Source organism: Marmota monax, unplaced genomic scaffold, assembly GCF_021218885.2.
Source record: "Marmota monax isolate L192 unplaced genomic scaffold, Marmota_monax_Labrador192_F-V1.1 WCK01_AAM20220418_F8-fsc00034, whole genome shotgun sequence".
Lineage (NCBI taxonomy): Eukaryota > Metazoa > Chordata > Mammalia > Rodentia > Sciuridae > Marmota > Marmota monax.
The window spans coordinates 11,219,815-11,239,320 of NW_026693934.1; the positions used below are offsets into that span (position 1 = coordinate 11,219,815).

The 19,506-nt window shown below is 56.9% G+C and overlaps 3 protein-coding genes across 7 annotated transcripts in view; 1 reads left to right on the plus strand and 2 right to left on the minus strand.

The window, feature by feature from the left end:
• Positions 1 to 18,240, plus strand: part of Lims2 (LIM zinc finger domain containing 2) — a 36,751-nt gene extending 18,511 nt beyond the window's left edge. For 4 of the 5 annotated variants that reach the window (XM_046463681.2, XM_046463680.2, XM_046463679.2 and 1 more), the window contains exons 2-10: positions 966 to 1,125; positions 3,302 to 3,368; positions 3,638 to 3,758; positions 13,891 to 14,040; positions 14,729 to 14,879; positions 15,740 to 15,832; positions 16,628 to 16,676; positions 16,824 to 16,899; positions 17,365 to 18,240. In XM_046463681.2, the coding sequence (XP_046319637.1) occupies positions 970 to 1,125; positions 3,302 to 3,368; positions 3,638 to 3,758; positions 13,891 to 14,040; positions 14,729 to 14,879; positions 15,740 to 15,832; positions 16,628 to 16,676; positions 16,824 to 16,899; positions 17,365 to 17,548 (1,047 nt within the window). In that variant the 5' untranslated portion in view covers positions 966 to 969 and the 3' untranslated portion in view covers positions 17,549 to 18,240. The remainder of the gene's footprint in view (positions 1 to 965; positions 1,126 to 3,301; positions 3,369 to 3,637; positions 3,759 to 13,890; positions 14,041 to 14,728; positions 14,880 to 15,739; positions 15,833 to 16,627; positions 16,677 to 16,823; positions 16,900 to 17,364) is intronic. The other variant, XM_046463678.2, reaches the window with a different exon arrangement.
• Gpr17 (G protein-coupled receptor 17) lies at positions 5,567 to 10,493 on the minus strand. Its single transcript, XM_046463682.1, has 2 exons — positions 10,129 to 10,493; positions 5,567 to 7,522 (listed from the first exon to the last, which is right to left on the minus strand). The coding sequence occupies exon 2, from the start codon at positions 7,513 to 7,515 to the stop codon at positions 6,499 to 6,501; it is 1,017 nt and encodes a 338-aa protein (XP_046319638.1). The 5' UTR covers positions 7,516 to 7,522; positions 10,129 to 10,493; the 3' UTR covers positions 5,567 to 6,498.
• Positions 18,241 to 18,945: 705 nt separating the features above from the next.
• Positions 18,946 to 19,506, minus strand: part of Myo7b (myosin VIIB) — an 86,372-nt gene continuing 85,811 nt past the window's right edge. The window contains exon 48 of the mRNA XM_046463676.2: positions 18,946 to 19,246. Coding sequence (XP_046319632.1) covers positions 19,145 to 19,246 — 102 coding nt within the window. The 3' untranslated portion in view covers positions 18,946 to 19,144. The remainder of the gene's footprint in view (positions 19,247 to 19,506) is intronic.

Consider the following 19,506-nt stretch of genomic DNA (forward strand, 5'->3'; position numbering starts at 1 on the left):
TTCAACACAAAACCTGGAATGGCACACAATTGAAAACTTATGAATCGTTTCTGGAATTTTCTTTCATTCAGTCTTTTTTTTTCAGTGCTGGGGTAGAAATCAGGACCTGGTACATGCTAGGCAAGTGCTCTACCACTGAGCTGCACCTTCAGGCTAGAATTTTCTGTTTCCTACTATTTTCAGACCATGTTTGAAACCACGGACAAGGGAGTCTTCTGTAGTTAGGGTTTCAGTCCTCCCAGAGGGAAGACAACATAGATGAGGGGAATCTCCCCCAACTACACCCCCAGAGATTCACACTCTAGATGTCTTCATGATACAAGTTTTCTGTGGAAATAGTTGATTTGAAACTGACTTGTGGTGCGGAGGAAGGAACCTCCAACATCTGACAATTTCCATTCAAATCTGGACTCTGTGTTTTTTATACCTGCTGTGAGCTTGTATGTGTTATGAAACCTCTCTGAGTCTTAGGCCCATCCTCTGGAGCGACAGTAGCTATGGAGTTTCCTTGAGGATTAAGTAAGAGTGAGAATACAAAGCCCGAGCCTTGGTTATATTCTGTACCTGAGACTAATTCCCTGAGGAAGGGGGTTTCTTTTCGGATGGAGGTTCTGCCGTGGCCCACGGTGGACCTTGGACGATGCTCACTCTCTCTGTGCTCTGTTCCTTGTCAGTAATTAGAGACACTACGCTGGCCTCCTGGGGCTGGGGTGGCCTTGTGGGAAATGCACGCTGTAGCCCCGGCCCATGCTGGGGCTTAGCAAGCCCTCACAAGTAGTTAGGGGACGTGTGTGGCCAGCGGAGCTGGTGGCCCCAGCTGGGCCAGGTGGTCTCAGCCTGGTGGTCCTGGAAGGTGAGCGAGTTTCCAGATCTCAGAGGCTGTTTCAACTGTTTAAGAAGCAGGAGGGCTATGGAGGCAGCCTTCCCTCCGGGCCTGACCTCCTCCCACGCCCTCTCCCCTCCAGCAACATGTCTGACGCCTTGGCCAACGCCGTGTGCCAGCGCTGCCAGGCCCGCTTCGCGCCCGCGGAGCGCATCGTCAACAGCAACGGGGAGCTGTACCACGAGCACTGCTTCGTGTGTGCCCAGTGCTTCCGGCCCTTTCCTGAGGGGCTCTTCTATGAGGTGAGGATGCTCGGGGTCAGTAGGACTCTGCCCACCCCCTGGGAACTGACCAATGATAGGTCCACATCTTGAGCCGCACCTGTGTGGGCCTGTCTGTCAGCTGTAACATGTGAGGCCACACAGGTGACTTCACAACCTCCTCTGGGCAGAGACCAGCACGCCCTGGTGGCAGGAAGAGGCTGCCCTCTTAGCACTTGGCCTCTGTTGGGAACAGACGGTAAGTAGTGACTCGATGGTGCATCTATTGTGCCCTGGTCGTAAGGAATCCAGGGCAGGAGGTGGGCGACCAGGGCGGGTCACGTCTGAGCAGAGTGGAAAGGTGGGGAGCCACCTGTGCATCCGCAGGTAGAGCACTCATAATGACACAGCATGTGCAAAGGCCCGTGGTGGTGGGGGGTGCGGGGTGTTTGGGGAACAGTAGGAAGGCCATCGGGGAAGCAGAGGGAACAGGAGAATGGCAGGAGATGGGGACGACAGGGAGATGGATCTCCTTTGGTCCTGTAGAGCCATATAGAACCTTAGGCTTCCACTCCGCAAGAGACTGGAGTAGGAATGCAGAGTCACACGGTGTGCCTGATCTTGGAAAATGACCCCTCTGGTTGCTGTGTTAGAGGAGACTGTCAGGGGGCCGGGGACAGAAGCTGGAGGCCAGGTGGGACCCGGAGTTGGGTTATTACAATGATCCAGAAAAAAGTGAAGGGATCTCAAGTGGCTGTCACCAGCTCATAGGAGCAGGTTGTTAAATCTTTAGTCTTGCAAAATGATTATTAAATAGTCATCATTAAAAAATTAAGTTGTGGAAATGCATAAATTGAAGAAACATTTTATTAAAAACAAAGGTGGGGCTCAGCGGCAGAGCACTTGCCTGGCAAGTGTGAGGCACTAGGTTCCCTCCTGGCACCACATCAAAACATATAGAGGCCTTGAGTCCATACGCAGCTAAAAAATACTTTAAAAAACCCCACAAAGGTAACATATATGTAAAACTCCCCACTTCCTAATTATTTTGTTACATTTTACTATCCTCTATGCTTCCCCGGTTATTTCTGGCAGTTATTTCTATCCTTCCTACCTCCAAGGCAGCCAGTGCCCATGTCTTCCCGACTGGGTCTGTGTCACGTTGGCAGCTGGAAATCACCCTGGGGGGATGTTTTCACCAACACTATGCATCAGCCACCTCCCTCCATGCCACCGAGAGCTGGTTGTTACACACTTACCAGCACACCACTGACGGTGGCAGTGGAGGTGAGGACCAGGGACTGGGGGTAGATGCCGGGTAGCTTTTGAGGATCCTAAGGGATCATTGGTGGATAGATGTGGGTGTGCGATCTGCCTTGCACAGTAGCATTCTTGGGGTGCCTCCTAGCCTCCTGGGGAGTGCTGGCCAGCCGTAGAGGCAACGGGAGGAGTAGACGGTTCTGAAGGGGCCATGTGCCTAGAACAAAGCCTGGCATACAGTAGGCGCTCAGACATGACTGCAGGATGAACTTAAACCATTGCCTCCCCAGGTCACTGGGTAGGGCTGCAGTCGAATAGGCACTTGTTATAGAAAACAGAAAAGCCAGATTTTTAAACAAGAAAAAAATTGTTCAGGGAGAGGGAGACAGAAGCAAGCTTTGACATCCTTGGGCCAGTGCCTGGTCTTCGCTGCCAAAAAGTGGCTCCACGGGGGTGTCCACACCCACTGGCTGCAGGGCTCAGTTGTGCCTCCATTCCTGCACTCCCCTCCCTCCGTCAGACCCTCCTGTGTCCCCTTTTTAATTCTCTTCACTCTTTTGTGACCTCTGGATTTCCCATACAGAAAGGACACAGGAAATAGGGCAAAGAGATGCATATGATTTGAACTTGACCTCATCCCGTCCCAGCTTAAGCTCCTCCTGCAGTCTGGCCTGCTCTCGGGACCCACAGGGCCACCATCCTTAACACGCAGCAGGGGCCCTCAGAGAGCTGGCCTTGGGGACTTCTGCAGTGGTTCCTATGGAAGCCCCTTTCTGGGCACCTCTTTGTATCATGAGGCCCCACCCCCTGCTCTGGCTTCTGGAATGCCCTCCTCTCAGTTCCACACCCATCCGTCCCTGCCATCAGGTCCTGACCCAACAAAGCAGGGGTATGGGTGTGGAGGAGGCTCGTGGGAATGATGGGTGATTTACTGGTCTTGTCTGTGGCCCATTTGCAGTTTGAGGGCCGGAAATACTGCGAACACGACTTCCAAATGCTGTTTGCCCCGTGCTGCGGATCCTGCGGTGAGTCCGCTGCTGCCTGGGAAGTGGAGGTGGGCGGGTGAGGGCCCTGCAGTGGAGTGCCCACGGGCCTGGCCTGCTGGGTGGAGGGGCTCTTCCCTGCCCACCTTGCCCGTCTCTGAGCATTTCCCTTCCAGCCCTCCGTAGGCACCGCCTTCCTGTGCTGCAGGCAGGGTTCCTTGGACCAGGCTGAGCTTGGAGGAGCGCTGATGTGGACAGGGCCTGGCAGGGGCCAAGTCCTGCCCAGCAAGCAGGGACCTCTCTTCTTCCAGGCGAGTTCATCATTGGACGCGTGATCAAGGCCATGAACAGCAACTGGCACCCGGGGTGCTTCCGCTGTGAGCTGTGTGATGTGGAGCTGGCTGACCTGGGCTTTGTGAAGAACGCGGGCAGGTGAGGAGCCACAGGGGGCACAGGCTGAGCCCCAGGCCCCTCCAGGCTCCCTGGCCTATACTGATGTGGCTACCGACTCCCTTTTGTACCTCCAAGGTGGTCAGTACACCCCCAGTTTATAATGAGGAGTGAGGCTGCAGAGACAAGGGATGCGGGGCAAGAGCAGAGCCCCCCTGGGCTTGGCAGTGTTCCTCAAGGACAGCAGAAGGCAGTGGGGACAACAGCCCTTGAGCAGGAGCCATGAGGTGACGGTGGGTGAATAAGGAGCTTTGAGTTGAGCTGACACCCTCGGGGCCTCCCCTGCATGCGGAACCCAGCTGTCTGCACCCCAACTATAGACTCACATGACTGAAGGTCGCTGGAGAGAAGTCCCCCCAATCAGGACCATACATTCACCAGCACACCAGTAGTTCCCACCTTCAAGAAGCCTTATGATTCTCCCCACCCTTGCCTTTCCGCTCTGCCGACCCCTACATCCCTCTCTAGAGTGATAGTCTTACCTCCCTCCTCCCTAGGGACGAGTTCTGGGTGCCCCTACCCACACCTGTGTAGCTGCAGCCCTTTCCAGCGAACCTGCCTGCTCCACCCAGGAGCCCCCACTACCCTAGTGTGCTCCCTGTGGCCACCGTGGGCACTGACAGGTCTCCCAGTGGCTCTCACGGCAACGCCCCTCCTTCAGGTGGAAACGCCTCTTCTCCCCGTGAGAACCCATATCTCATAGTTTCCCCCTCCCTCATTCTCTTCTCCTCTGGGGCTTTGTGCTTGGCCCCTCATGTCTGCCTTTGAAGACAGGCCTGAGACCCTGATGGCCTGTCTGGATAGTTAAGGGCACCACCCCAGACTTCTTCCTACCAGTACTCAGTGGTCCACATGGCTGTTCCCTGGGGGGCACCTAGGCATCCCAAATGCAATGGGTCCCACCCCGAGTTTCCAGCTGGACGCAGTGGCCCACGCTTGTAATCCTAGTGGCTTGGGAGGCTGAGGCAGGAGGATCGTGAGTTTGAGGCCAGCCTGCACAACTCAGCGAGACCTTGTCTTAAAATAAAAAAGGGCTGGGAATGCAGTGGTGGAGTGCCCCTGGGTTCAATCCCCAGTATGAAACAAAAAGCAAACCACTGAACTCCACTGATGACCAAGTCTGCCTCTCCGTGTCCCCACATCAGAAGAGGCAGCACTGCCCCAGAGACTCCCTAGCTGTCCATCTGACTGCCACACCCTCTCCCATGTAGGTACTTGGTTTTCTGCTGCAGCACCTCCCCTGTCCCTTCCTGATGTGGCCTGCAGTGATCTTGTCCATTTACTGCTTCATGAGAAAAACATGGCCTCACGTCATTCTTGGTGTCTGCAGGGCGGGCACAGTGCTTGGAGCTCTGCAGATTGTCTGGGTGAGGGGCTGTGGGGCACTGACGGCACAGTGCAAGAGCTGAAGGACAGCTGTTGACCACTGGGGTCACCAGCCAGGTGTGAGCTTGGAGGGAGTCCTGTCCCCTCCTGAGCCAAGGCTTGCACAGGGCCACTGCCCCATTCACTGGTTGGGAAAATGAGAAGAGGCCAAAAGTGCTTTGAAAAGTAGCATGTGGTAGAAAAGCTGTAATGACAGGGGACAGGGTGGCAGCCGGGGTGCTGAGTAATGAAAGTCCTCGTTTGGACCCTCCTGGCTCAGGCAGGCATGGGTGGAAGGCGTGGGCCACCAGAACCTTGGCAAGGGAGCCCCCGCAGCTGCCCCAGCCTCTGCTTGGCCATTCTTGGGTTGAAGGGAAGAGAAGTTCTGGGAAGGGCATCACGTTGAGCAGACACAGTAGCCTCCGTCAGCTTAAAACTACAATTCAGTTTATGATCAGTACAAACAAGTACAAAAAAGGACATGTTAGGGGGACGCATGCAGGCTACCAAGCGAGACAGCTCAAAACTGGGTGGGCAGAGGCTGGTTGAGTCCCCTCAGGAGGAAATGGGACTCAGGATGCCGCTGCCAGGTCTGGATTAGCAGGATACACACCGCGCTCCTTTTGCTGAGAGGCTCTAGGGATTGTCAGACCACAGGCAGATCTCTGTGTAGTTTATAACAGGAGGGATCAGGATGAATGTGTTCTGCAAACCACGTTTGCTGGGTGTCACGTGGCAACCAGTCTGAATATACTTACGGCGTTTAGCTACAATTTATAGTCCATCCCCCCAAAATTCAGAAAGGGCTCATCTGGCAAAGGCACTGCAAAGGGAACTCCTTGTACCGTAGACACTGTTCCTACTCCTCCACTGAGATTCATGGGTGCCTCTTCTCCTGAGTCCTTTGCAGCCTTCCTTCTGGGCCTTTCTACGTGGCCTCCCTGCTGTGCATTTCTGTAAGGAGGGAGGCTGGCAGTCTAGTGGGGGAAAGAAAGACCCTCAGTGTTCTGGAGTTGTCCCTCTGGGTCCCCTCCCCCATTCCATGGGTGAACTCACTGGGTGTCTGGGAGCGACTAGGAAGCAGAGCCAACAGTCCCTGCAGAGGGATGGCCTCTCAATCCTCATTGATTCTTCTTCTTTTTTAGGGGTTCTGTGCGGTTAAGACCCAGCTCCGGTCTGGGTGACCTGGAAGTTCAGACCTTTGGGAGGGACGAGTAGGGACCTGCTGAAACAGGTGGTTTGCTCAGGGAGATTGGAGAGTGGGCAGCCTTCTCTTTGCTGAGACCAGTGTCACCCACCCCCAGGGGACCCTCCTCCTGCAACAGTCTGTGGCCCACCCAGGGACAGAGCCTCGGGCTCACAGCTCTGACCTGGCACTCAGCGAGCTCTCGTTGGTTTTCCCTTCAAAGCTAGGGGGCGGACCCGTGAGCCTTTTGCCGCAGAGCAAATTGCACAGGGCGTGACGGAACTTCTCAGCCACGAAGAAGTACATGACAGGGTCGAGGGCCCCATTGAGGCTGGTGAGACAGGAGGTGATGCGGTTTCCCAGGGCCAGGACACGCTGGGCGGTGCAGGAGGTCCCGCCGCCCCGGTAGTGCAGCACATAGATGGAGCGGTGGACGTGGTAGGGCACGAAGCAGATCAGGAAGATGGCCAGCACCATGGCGATCATGCGGACGGCTTTGTTCTTGAGGCGCTTCTCCACGCGGGGGCCCTGTCTCAGGCTGCGGATGATCAGCAGGTAGCAGGTGACCGTTGTGACAAACGGGAAGGTGAAGGCCACGGCGAGGGACGCCAGGGCGTGGTGGGAGGCCTTCTCTCGGTACAGCTGCAGGCAGACAACTGTGTGGTTGGTCTGGACCGTCTGTGGGCTGACCAGTAGTGGAGCCATGGCCACAGCCACTACCACCCACAGGAAGGCGCAGGCTAAGTGGGCATAGAGAGGCCTGCGTAGCTTGAGGGACTTGACCGGGTGCACGATGGCCAGGAAGCGGTCAGCACTGATGCAGGTGAGGAAGTAGATGCTGGCGTACATGTTGAGGTAGAAGAGGAAGCCGGTGAGTCGGCACGGGATTTCCCCAAATGGCCAGTGGTTCCCAGAGAAGTGATAGACAAGGCGGGTGGGCAGGACCAGCACACAGGACAAGTCGGCCACGGCCAGGTGCATCAGGAACACATTGGCTGGGGTGCCTGACTTGTGGTCCCGGATGAAAAGCCACAGGGCCAGGGCATTGCCAACAAAAGCCAGGATGAAATCCAGGAGGTAGAAGCAAGCGAACAGCATGTTCTCCAGGGGTGTCTCCTGCCCACATTGCTCAGTGGTCAGAGATGAGTTGTCGGTCAGACTTGGGGAGGCCACCTCGAGGCCATTCATGCTTTGGCTGGAGGCAGAGCAGGGGACAAACATGGAGTGAACAAACAAACAGGCCAGAGAGAACCCAGGCTAGCTAGCGAAGCTTTGCCCTCCAGAAGTCACAAGTAGGACCTCTGATGACTTCAGAACTTCCCACCCCTAACTGAGAGGAACATAGCTGCTCTGAGCGGAGCATTACCACCAGGACTGCTGAGAACCCCTGTGCCCATTTAGGGGTGACTAATCATCAAAGGCATTCTGAATTTTAGCAAAAGGTCAAAGCAAAACTGGGACTTGAAGCTTTCCCCCTGAGTAGCTGTGTCCCTGCCGAAATGGCCCAGGGCCAGTGCTGGGTGACCCAGAAATCGGCAGCTCCTCCCCACATTCTACCCCACACTGTACTCCCTCAGGGCAGGGAGGGTGCAGTCAGCACTGTAATGGGGAGATGTGAGCTCCGACTGCATGAGGCTCTGGAGGGCAGGGAAGGGCCCCGTGTTTTCTGTTCTCCCTTCAGGTGTGCCATCTGAACGGCGGACGGTGGCCCTCATTACCACTGACTGGGTGGGCTGTTTCTGAGAGCTGGGTGCTTGAAGCCTGCCAGTTCCTTCAGCCTCAGTCTTTCCAAGTGAACGCCACTCCCCTTGAGTCCCAGAACCCTCCCTGACCTGTCTGCTTGGACCTTCTGGCACCCCTGCGGCCCCTGACCACGGTTCCCCCAGCACCCGACCTTCAGGAGGGCTTCCTCAGGAATTCAGCAAGGGTCATGTCCTGGGAGGAAGCCAGAGGCCTACTCTGTCCACCAGCATCTGCGAGTGGACTCAGCCCACCAGTTCTGTTTTGGACATCCCACTGGGAGGAGGCCTGGACTGAGGAAGACACTGTGCTTTGACCTCAGGCCAGCAGGATGTGTTTTCCCACCAGGTTGTTCCAACATCAAGAAGTGGGATCTTTTCAGGAGGTCAAGGGCCTAACGGCAGAGAGACTGGCTAGGTTTTCCCTGGGAAGATCTGCAGCCCAGAGAGGCCTGGGAGGCTGCCTGAGGACTGTGGTCAGAGCCTTCCCTTGCTAACAAAGTGAAGCCCAGATCCTTATCGGTGCCCCCACCCCTCCCCAACAGACAGGGCAATCTGTTCTGTCTTGATTTAGTCCACTTAAAAGATCCAAGAGAGAGAAGAAGGAGAGTCCCAAACACCTTGCTTCTTTTGCCCAGGACTGGGAGCTGGGGATGTGGGCAGGAGAGGGTAGATGATGGGGCCAGAGCAGCCTACAGCCTAGGGTGGGGCAGGAGACTGGACGTGGCTCAGGAGGCCAATGCTGACCCTGACTTCTCATCTCTGGTCTGTCGGAACCCAGAGCTAGGAAGGGGTTGAGCTGGCTGCCCTCTACCCTGGGCAGCCAGTTGGACCTGGATTGTGCTCTACAGTGCATTTGTCACCTGGCCCCTCCAGGAGGTCAGCTCACAGGTATGGCCCCCACCCTCCCCCATACATGGCATGGTCAGGGCCTGCTTCCTCTTGTGTATGCTGGTTCTAGGAGGTTGGCATCAGGCGTTCCATTTTACAAAGGGGGAAAACAGGGCTTGGCGTTTGCTTTCCTGCCTGAAGTCACATAGCAGGGGGCAGTGGCCCTGGAGTTGGAAGTTGGATCAGAGAGACCCAAGGCTCCCAGGACACTACCTCTGGAGACCCACGAGGGCTCCGTGCCCAGAGCCAGGAGTGTGGCTTGTCTCAGACCTCATTCTGGAGTCATCTCTGGCTCAGTGTCTCCTTCTTGGGACCTGGCTGAAGGACTGACCACCTAATTTGGGGGACCAATGTGAAATGACAATGTGTATTCCTTGCTTGAAAAGTAAGATTTTCAAGACATGACAGCAGAGCATTAAACCACTCAGGGCTCCGAGTGTGTGACTATAGGGCTCACACCCCAGAGCGCTGGGTGGGCTGTGGCATCCAGTTCTGCCTTGCCTTCTGCCAGGTGGCCTTGCCTGTTGATGCTGCCCTTGGCCTGCCACCTAGGAGACTGTGGATACTCACTCTCGGTGACCGAAACTGTCTGGGTTGTTTCTGTTTTGCTGTGATTTCTCCTACCATTTCTCTCACTCCCTTGTCACTTAGAAATTGGAGCCTCAGCCTGGATCTACTGGGTCCTCCGGGCTCACTCTGCTCAGACAGTCACAGAGCATGTGCTACTAAGAGCATTGTGGAGTATGGCCTGGACCTGGGGCAATCTGGGCCCCGTGGCTGCAGGTCAGATGGGCCTTGGGCCTCCGTGGAGGGACCATACGGGCAGACGCGGCTGGAGGAGGAAGCCATGGGGGCAGTACTGTGGTTGGCAGAGGTAGTTTTCTGTACATTGGTCACCAGTCCCTTCCTGGCCCGAATCTGGCTCTTTCTTGTGCTAAGAAAGCCTTGTGGCCGTGGGTGCTGGCTGACTGTCACTGCGGCATGGGCCTGTGGGAAAGTCCCCTGTCCTTTATAAGCTCCCAACGGAGGGGCAAAAACACTGCATTGCAGGTGGCTGTGAGTTCAGCTTTGGCCTAGCCATTATCAAGGAGACAGGGACAAGAGATGCCCCATGTTCACCAGCAGGGTGACTCTTGGACGCCCTGCCTGCCCGCCCCGTCCTGCTCCTTACCTCTCACAGCTGGTCCAGGAGGAAGGGACAGGAGCTGGGGTGGCAGGTGAACTGTGGGCGCGGGCGGTGGCGTCGGCGGTGGCCTCTGTGCAGCTGCGGGTGGATGGCTGGCTATTTAAGGAGAGGAAGGGAGCCTGCAGCCCCTCCAGCCCTGAAAGGCTACTTCATTCCTGAGGGGTCCCTTGTGGGGTGGGCTGCTCCTCCGGCTGCCTCTGCCGCAACGGGGCCGTGAATATTCCAGTGTCCCCAGCCTGTGCACCCCCCTCCCAGCTTGGCCACTGAGCGTCACAGAGGCTGAGTGTGTGACTGCCTTGGGAGCCTGGGAGTGGGTGACGGCTGGGGCTGGGTGGGGGGCTCTGACTGAAGCTGACAGACACAAGGGGACATTTCAGAAGGGGATGGTTTCCTACTAATGGGGGACAGGGAGGGGCCAGCCACCATGGCAACAGGCCCATGCTCCCAGGCCTGCGCTGGGTGGGCGGGAGGGGGTGTCCGTGAATGCAGAGGGCGGGAGGCTGAGGAGTCTTGTTGGGCGGAATGAGAGGGGATTCTTTCAGGACACTTGCTGTACGGTCCTTGTGTCCTGCCCTGTATAATTAGGCTCCGTTTGGGCATGTGGAATAAATCATGGCCTTTATGTGGAATCAAGCACAGCTGCAGGCCGCCTCATAATGGGGCGCTGTCTGTCCCGTGGGGACGCAGCTCAGCCCGGCAGGCTCAGCCCTCGCCGGTGTGGATTCTTCCTCAGCACAGAAGGGCCATCAAGAGAGCTACTGCAGCCCACTGACTGCTGGCTCCTAAGACTCCTCTATGGTTTGCTCGAGGCTGGAGCCTGAGCAATTTGGGTATTGCCAGGATGGCCTCTCCCAAGACTGAATGAACCAAGCTAATTTCTCTCCATCTTTGCAAAAGACCTGAAGAACCAAATCAGCAATCATGGTTTCAAAAGACTTTTAAGTTGTTATTTAAAACTGTTATGTGGCTGGCACTTGGGGAGTGCCTACCATGTGCACCATCTGAAATTTGCCTTTTTGCATAACCCTGTGCATCTGGATTATTGCCCCATTTTGTAGGCAAGGAACCTGAGGCTCAGAGAGGTGAAGTAACCTACTCAGTGACAAATGCCAGAAATTGACAGAGCCAGGGTTTAAACCCAAGCCTGTGTCACTCCAGAAGTTATGCTTCCTGTGCGTGTTCTGTGTGGGTCTATTTTTTTTTTTCAGTACTGGGGATTGAATCCAGGGGTGCTTAACCACCAAGCTACATCCCCAACCCTTTATTTGTGTGTTTTATTTAGAGACAGGGTCTCACTGAGTTACTTAGGGCCTTGCTAAGTTGCTGAGGTTGGCTTTGAACTCGTGATCCTCCTGCCTCAACCTCCCGAGCCACTGGGATTACAGGCGTGTGCACACAAGGCTGTGTGGTTCTCTTTTGCTGCTATATCTTAATGCTAGAATTCTTAGGTTCCATTTGAATTCTACCTGGAAAAAAAAATTCCAAAGGTCCTCTTTGGATCTGGTTCTGGGATTTGGGTCTATCCTGAACCTGTTTCCCAGCTGGGGTGTCTACAAGAGTAGGGGGCTCCTCTGCCCTGCCTGTGAGCCAGTGGGTAAGCAGGTATCTGAGCCAGGGTAGAGGTCCCTTTCCTGTTGTGCTCTGGGTGGGCTGTCTGGAAGAACTGACTCACACTGGATGAAAATGTGGGTGTGTGCTGGGTGCAGTGGAACACGCTGCCATCTTGGCAACTCAGGAGGCTGAGGCAGGATTCCAAGTTCAAGACCGGCCTGGGAAACTTATTCAGTCCCTATCCCAAAATAAAAGATTAAAAGGCCTGGGGGATGTAGCTCAATGTTAAAGTGCCCCTGGGTTTAATCCCTAGTAACACACACACACACACACACACACACACACACGAAGAAAGAAAAGGAAAAAAGAAATGTGGGCATTTCTGGGTTCCCCCTGACCTGCCCTTCCATTTCCTTAATGCCAGGGATTGAACCCAGTGCCTCATACATGCTAGGCAAGTGCTCTTCCACTGAGCCATCCCCCGACACACACCAACAGACTTTTCATTATCGAGGTGACTCCTGATGGAGGCTTGAAGGGCGTTGACCATTGCAGTAGAATTTGGGAAGTTGAGCGAATTTCTACAGCTTTGAAATAGAGTTATTCTATATGGTTGAATGTTGTCCTCATGCTAAGGAGTAATCACCAAAATTGGGAGTGGGACTATGGGGAATGGAGACTGACTGTGACAGAGGCAGGGGGAGTGGGCTGGTCACAGTCCGTGGCTGGGTGGGGCGGATCAGCCCTAGGCCAGATGTGGAGGTGGTGTGGGTGGGGGCTGGGGCATAGGTGTCTGGGTGTGGGTGGGATCCCTGGATCATGTTGATGAAGGCTGCTGCTACAGGCCACATCTGCTGCCCACTGTGGGGTGGGAAGAGCCAAGGGCCCAGGCCAGGCTTGGCCATGTCACAGGGAGATGATGCCAACGGTCCTTCCCTTCTTGTATTGCGCAATCACTTGTTCCCTCACATATTCAATAAGCTGATCCTGAGCCACTGCCCCATGCTAGGCACCCAGCATCTGGTGGAGGCACAGCCGGCAGCCAGGCAGATTTTAGTTAGCGAGTGGTTCCCAGGACCTCTCTGGGGCATGCCCCCTGGTAAAGTAGGACTTTAGGGCAAGAGCAGGGAGCTGCGGGATGGAGTCCAGATCCAAACAGACACAGTGGGCTTGGGGGTCCAGGCTGGGGACACTGAGCTGACTGCCCACTCTCACCTGGCAGGGAGGTTTTGAATGAGAGTCAATCCTTTATGTAAACTGCCAGCCTATAAAAGGAGCCAACATTGGGGTTGCCGTGTGGAGGACGGAAGGGTGAAGGGGCGTGGATTGGGGGCCTGAGAAGGAGGGTCTGGCTGCATCAGGAGCACATTTAGATTGGGGTGGCAGGTGGGGATCAGAAACAAGGGGCGCTGGATTGCCCTCTTTGTCTATCTTTGCCTGAGGACCCTGAATCTAAATTCTTGCCTCCTTTGAGGGAGGGGAAACAGAAACCATGTTGATTTCTTACTCAGTTGAGACCACAGCTGTGGAGTAGCATCAGAAATGACTCTGAGGTCTTCACAAAAAAGACTCTGTGATGACAGTTCCTGGGTTTGGGGCCTCCGTCTGACACAGCCGCACTTGTCTTTGGAGACAGAAGGTGCCTGTACACGTTAGGACCCCTTTTTATCTGGTGGACCCCAAAGGAAAGGACGAGCCTGTTGTGTGGTCCTGTGCTTCGTGGCCACTCTGCTGGGCACAATGGGGTTTTGAAACTAACCTTCTCTGTAGCTCCTGTTAGGACATTTGAGACATGAAACTGATTTTCCAGCGAATGTCAATTAAATGTCTATTCTGTTCCATATACTATCCTAGGTTCAGGAAAAGTGGAAACATACCACTTTTAAAAGAAGAAACATACTAGCCAAAGATAGAAAAACAGGAACGTTCTGCTGTATGCCTAGTCTTTTTCCTGAGCACAGTAGGCCACTTCTTTTAAAGGATGCACCTGTGCCGCCCTGGGCCCTCTTTTTAAAGGGTGCACCTGTGCCCCCCTGGGCAGCTTACTTTCCTGCTTTCTGGGATGAGCCTCATTGAAGCCCCAAGGCTCTGGCTCAGGCTGCAGGCAGGGTCCTGGGCTCTCTTCTACAGGTGGCCTGGCCATCCTGGGAGCAGGAGGTATTGACCTGCCCCTAACAATACCCTCACCTCCCACAGGCACCTGTGCCGACCTTGCCACAACCGTGAGAAGGCCAAGGGCCTAGGAAAGTACATCTGTCAGCGGTGCCACCTGGTCATTGATGAGCAGCCCCTCATGTTCAGGAATGACGCCTACCACCCAGATCACTTCAGCTGTACCCACTGTGGGTAGGTGCCTATCCTGTCCCTGGGGTGGGGGCAGGTGGACAGCATGGCTGTCAGAGAGCAGGGACGGTGGGATTCGCACCTAGGTCAATGCTGAGGCAGGAGAGGTGAACCAGGTGGGCAGAGAGGGTATCCACACCATGAGGTGAGGAGCTGCAGGGAAGAGGTAGAATGGGGACCGGGAAGTGGCCGGGGCCGGAAGCTCCTCTCTCCAGGACTCTGTTCAGGGGGTAATTGAGATTTGGGGGGGCGAAAGCGGGAGGTTGGCCCCTGAACTGCAGAGACCATTGCTGAGACTGAGTAGAGAGGTAGGGGTGGAGAGTGAGGTTGGTGCTGGTGTGGGAGAGGGACGAGGAGTTATTCCCTCAAAGTCTCTTCTGGTCCCTTCCGTGCCTGTCCCAGACACTCAGTCTGCTTTGGAGGAGGAGGGAGGTCTGAGAACAGACCTTCCTCTCAAAGGGCTGATGGGGCAGAACACAGGGGCCCTTCTGCCAGGCCTGTGGGGGAATTCTGGGCTCCAGGGCCTGTCTGGGGCTCATACAGGAAGTCTCCAAAAAAAACCAAAGATCAGAGAGTTTCGGCTCAGCTTGAGTGGGGCCTTTCAGGGCACAGTGCCTTTGGGCTAGAGAGGCTGGAGTGACCCTGCCAAGGGTCAGGGGTGACACCTGGAGGAGTCTGTGCTGTCTTCCAGGAAGGAGCTGACTGCCGAGGCCCGGGAGCTGAAGGGTGAGCTCTACTGCCTACCTTGCCATGACAAGATGGGGGTCCCCATCTGTGGGGCCTGCCGCCGGCCCATTGAGGGCCGTGTGGTCAACGCGCTGGGCAAGCAGTGGCACGTGGAGGTGAGACTGGCAGAAGCATGAGGCTTCAGGTTGAGGGGTGCCCCCATTCACAGCCCCCTTCACATCCCAGCCCATGCTGTGCACCGACTCCTGGAGAGACCCAGCCTCAGGAAGCTGCCCCTCTTGTGCATGGCCAGGGACCGCAGCTGTCCATAGGCGCCGGAGACCTGAGCCCACAGGTCTTGATCAGGCAGCCACGTCCACCTTTCCTCTTCCACCTCCTGCATTTCAGAGGATTCCAGAGTTGGCCAGAGGCACCCCGAGGGGTTATGGTGGATAAAATCAGCCGAGTGCAGTCTCAAGGAGACGAGGCACTGGTCGGCTGCCCAGGTGTGCACACTGGGGTCACCTGGAGCTCTCACCCCTGGACCGAGGGCTTTAGTGTTCTTATAGACACACTTGGAAAGGAGGTTTGTGTTCCCCGGTGGCCTGGCCATCTCTGTGTCCAGAAACTATGTATTGGGTGGCCTCTTTGAGAAGGTCCTATGAGAGACTGTGGGCCATGCTGCCCTGACCCAGGCCCTGGCCTGTGCCCCTGGGGGAGGTGCATCCTCACCCATGAAATGGCTACAAACCGCCTCTCAGTGACCCTGTGTCTGTGGAGGACACCCCAGAGGCACCCTGCGGAGAGCGGGGCAGCTCCCACCCGTGAGAGGCCACCACACTGCAGCACCTTGCCAGCTCCTGGCTTCTTGGGCTGAGGTTGCCCGGGGAACCCCAGGCTGGGAGAGGACAGTGACGAGGGATGTCACCGTGTTCAAGGAGGACCAAGGAGTCGCCCGCCCCTCTGCCCTTCCCTCTGCCTCCTGGGGTCACTGCTCTAGCCCTGACACCTCCCCAGCCACCCTCTCTCCTCCCAGCACTTTGTCTGTGCCAAGTGTGAGAAGCCATTCCTGGGCCACCGACACTATGAGAAGAAGGGCCTGGCCTACTGCGAGACCCACTACAACCAGGTAGGTGGTGGGGCGAGCCCACAGCGCACGGGTCTGGGTGGACAGCTGGGGGTCGCAGTGGGTCCAGGTGGACGGCTGGGGGTCGTAGGGGGTCTGGGTGGATGGCTGGGGATCGCAGGGGGTCTGGGTGGACGGCTGGGGGTCTCAGGGATCTGGGTGGATGGCTGGGGGTCATAAGGTGTCCAGGTGGATGGCTGGGGGTCTCAGGGGATCTGGGTGGACGGCTGGGATCGCAGGGGGTCTGGGTGGATGGCTGGGGGTCACAGAGGGTCTGGGTGGATGGCTGGGGGTCTCAGGAGCCTGAGGGAGGTGGGCTGGGGCTGTCGTGTGAGCAGGAGAGGCTGTGGGCAGTGCCCTGAGAGCCCGTGGAGGGGCTGAGGCCAGGCCTGAATCCCAGCTTAGACTTGAGACATGAGCAGCTTTCTCCGCTCAATGTCCTTATTTAAAAGCTGTGTGTCTGTGGCCCATACCTTTGTGAGGACCCAGCCAGATAACAGTGTGCGGTACCAGGCAAATGGGGTGACAGCCAGCCTCCTCTTCCTTAACTACTGCTCTGGCGAATAGGTGGGGGCGGCCCATAGCCCTCCCGGTCACCAACAGGAGCGACAGCACTCTTGGGGAGCAATGCCTTAACCTTGTTCTTTCCCAGGGATGGATGTAGTGGGCCCCGTGCCCCCACCCCAAGCCTGAGGCTGTGCCTGGTGGGAAGGCTTCAGGGGATGCCTGAGAGTGGCCATATTGGGGGGCCTCGGGCTGGGGTCTGCAGCCCGCACTGATACCCTGCTCTGTCCACAGCTCTTTGGGGACGTCTGCTACAACTGCAGCCATGTGATCGAGGGTGATGGTGAGGCCCCTCTGTCCCTGAGTCCCTCCCACCCCCACCCCTGCGCTCCCTCCAGGCGGTGGGTTCTGCAGCTGCTGGCCCAGCTGGCTCTGGCTTTGCACAGCTGGGCCTGCAGCTGACCTGCTAAGGCCCCTTCTGCCCTTGCAGTGGTGTCTGCCCTCAACAAGGCCTGGTGTGTGAACTGCTTCTCCTGCTCCACCTGCCACAGCAAGCTCACCCTGAAGTGAGTCCACCTACTGCCTCCCACCTGCAGGGGCGTGTGGTGGGGGCTCTCTGTAGGTCCCTTCCTTTTCTTATCCAGTCTTCCCTGCACACTGTGGTGGTCAGGCCCTGGGATGCCAGGGGCAGCCCAGGCAGATGGGGACAGGTCCCGGGACTCCAGGGTATAGTGAGGGAGGGAGTAACACATCCACAAAGACTCTGAACTCTCGGGAGGGTAGGGCATTCTAGCTCAGGGGACAGCATATGAAAGTCAAATGTGTCAGGGAAGCCTGGATGGGGCTGTGAGGAGTCCAGTGATTTGGAGCCCAGGCTTCCATGGGAAGTAGGGAGCCATAGAGGGTTCTGGAGGGTCCGAATCTGAGAAGCCTCTAGGAGGGAAGGAGGCCCCAGGCCCATCTCCTTATCCCCATGTGCCCTGTGGCCAGAAGCAGGCCCTTGCTGCCTCTGGCTGATTATCTGGGTTCAGAGTCAGTGGGGCCTGGACTGCTGGCTTCATCCCCAGGAACAAGTTTGTGGAGTTCGACATGAAGCCAGTATGTAAGAAATGCTACGAGAAGTTCCCGCTGGAGCTGAAGAAGCGGCTGAAGAAGCTCTCAGATCTGACGTCCCGCAAGGCCCAGCCCAAGTCCGTGGATGTCAACTCTGCCTAAAGGCTCCCCAGTTGCCTGGCCCCCTTCTCCTGGCTGCCTCCCACTTCTCCACTCTTTCCTTCTCTCAGCCCCGTCCCCTGCCTTCTGCCCTCTCCCCACTCACCAGGGCCTCCCTCCCATCTGGTCTGGGTCTGTGTGCTCCAGCACCTCCCTCCTTGGCCATCCTCTCCTTCCTCTTCTGTGCAGAGGCCTGATCCGCACCTGACAGCCGCTTCCACCTGTGCCCCTGACCTGTCCTGCTCTGCAGGGGTCTTCTTGGCACTCACTCTGCTATGGAGCCTCAGCCCGAGTGGCACGTGGAGCACCCACGGCCATCAGGCCCAGGCAGGCGGAGGCTTCTGGGGCGGGGGACACCACTCTTCAATCCCACAGTCAGTCACTCAATCACGTAGGGTCCCTCTGCTCATCCTGGGCCATGCCCACCCACAAACCGGCTGGAGGGACGTGGCCCCAGCCCCTCCCCTACTCCAGGACCCTCTCTGACATCTTGTCTCTGCCACCCTCCTCAAGCTGTGGTTCCCCTCTCCTCAAACCCAGGATATACGCTGAGCCTCTGGGCATGGCCTGGGGGCCGGGAGGTGGTGGAGTGAGAGGCGGCTCTCTCCCACTTCCAGGGCGGACCCTTCCTCCGTGGCCAGCTTAGACCTGGCCGTGGGGCTCACCTTTGCACAATGAAGGCTTATATTCACGTGCCCACCGTGGCCTGTGTGGTTTGTGGCGACAGGGGTGAAGGGAGTGGGGTCTCCGCTCATGTGGACCCCCTGCTGCTGGGGTTACTAAACACCAGACAGGCAGGCAGAAGAGGTCAGGGGGAATCCAGCCCTATCTCAGGCCAAGCAGACAGAAGGCCAGCCAGGAACCATCAGGCAGGTCAGGGTGGCTATGGTCAGGGTGTCAGGTGGTCTATGGAGGCTGGGCTGAGGGGTCTCTGAGATAGGTGGGGGGTGACCCAGGCCTCCAAGCCTTGCATCCAGCTCTACCCATTGCCTGGGCACAGCCTGGCCTCAGCACGAAGTCAGCTACCCAAGAGAATGCTGGCCCCACATGGCCTCCACCCAGCCTCCCATGGCCTCCACCCCAGCCCCCCTGGAAACAGTGCACGTGTCCCTGTGTCTTACCGTGGGGGAGGAGGAAAGCGCAGGGGGTCCTGGAAGGAGGAATCTCAGTGAATACCCTGTGTCCAGTCTGAGGACAGGAAGGAAGGGCCGGCAGGAGGGAGAAGGAGGGAAGAAGGAGAAAGTGCACATGAGGTCATTCCTGGGGAATGCAGCTGTCACCGCGTTTCCTGGAGAAGTTGCAATGCTCTTTGCTTTTACTGGAAGAGACGCTGTTGGGGGGTCAGTGCCTCCCAAGCCTGCTGTCCACCTATCACTCGGCCTGTTACCTCACTGACACGCTTCCACGGCTCCATGAAGTTTTATTAAATGTTCAGGGGGAGGGGTTCTCTCAGTCATACTGCATGAGTCTGGAGCCAGAGACGACCTCTGGCCTCCGTGGTCAGCACTCAGGAGACAGGCACCTGAGGGAAGTGGGGTGTGTGCAGGGGGCAGGCCCTGAGTTTATACCCTGAGGGATCCTAAATTGGGCAGGTGGCTGTTAAGTGCTGGCCAGTGATGGGGCCCGGGGGCCTCTTTGTTTGTTCACAGCGCTCAGGAGCTGTTGCACATAGGATGTCAGCAGGTCGTCCATCTTGTAGCCCTGGATGGGGACAGGTTTGGGTCAGAGGCTGTGGGCACGGGGAGGGCAGCTGGGGTCTTGGATGCGGGAACCTGGTGGCATCCAGCATCTCTGCTGCAGCCAGACAGTGGGGAAGGAGGGCCCAGCTGCTGGGGTCCCTGCTGTCCTGTTGGGCCTGATTTCCCTCCATGCCTCCCCCAGTGGGTCCGACGGCACGGATCCCTGCTATGAGGTCTTGCCGCAGAGGCTGCCGACGGCTGGCCCTCGGGATGCACCTCATC